Raw genomic sequence first — 656 nt, 5'->3', positions numbered from 1 at the left:
CCACTTCTGCCACTTACAGCGTGAATGCTAGAGATATAGAAGGCGCCACATCTGCTACCTACAGCGTAGATGCTAGAGATATAGAGGGCGCCACTCCTGCCACTTACAGCGTGGATGCTAGAGATATAAAGGGCGCCACATCTGCTATCTTCAGCGTGGATGCTAGAGATATAGAGGGCGCCACTTCTGCCACTCACAGCGTGGACGCTAGAGATATAGGGGGCGCCACTTCTGTTACCTACAGCGTGGATGATAAAAATATAGAGGGCACCACATCTGCTACCTACAGCGTGGATGCTAGAGATATAGAGGGCGCCACTTCTGCCACTCACAGCGTGGATGCTAGAGATATAGAGGGCGCCACTTCTGCCACTCACAGCGTGGATGCTAGAGATATAAAGGGCGCCACTTCTGCCACTCACAGCGTGGATGCTAGAGATATAGAGGGCACCACGTCTGCTACCTACAGCGTGGATGCTCAGGCTATAGAGGGCGCCACCCACAGCGCGGATGCTAGAGATATAGAGGGCGGGACATCTGCTATTCAATCTATTGAAGTTGGAACTACAGCGAGAACGAAATCTCCTTCTCCATCTAATGAAGTTGAAACTGCTACAGATGTAATGAAATCATCTCCCAGCACTGCAGATAGAAGA

The 656-nt window shown here is 50.9% G+C and overlaps 1 protein-coding gene across 1 annotated transcript in view; it reads left to right on the top strand.

Annotated features, from left to right (window-relative positions):
- Nucleotides 1–656, top strand: part of LOC106816916 (mucin-21-like) — a 13,966-nt gene that overhangs the window by 6,157 nt on the left and 7,153 nt on the right. The window contains exon 2 of the mRNA XM_014821559.1: nt 20–620. Coding sequence (XP_014677045.1) covers nt 20–620 — 601 coding nt within the window. The remainder of the gene's footprint in view (nt 1–19; nt 621–656) is intronic.

The sequence above is a fragment of the Priapulus caudatus genome, unplaced genomic scaffold (assembly GCF_000485595.1).
Source record: "Priapulus caudatus unplaced genomic scaffold, Priapulus_caudatus-5.0.1 Scaffold1531, whole genome shotgun sequence".
Lineage (NCBI taxonomy): Eukaryota > Metazoa > Priapulida > Priapulimorpha > Priapulimorphida > Priapulidae > Priapulus > Priapulus caudatus.
The sequence above is the reverse complement of the archived record's forward strand: the minus strand, read 5'-3'. Positions and strand labels throughout refer to the sequence as shown.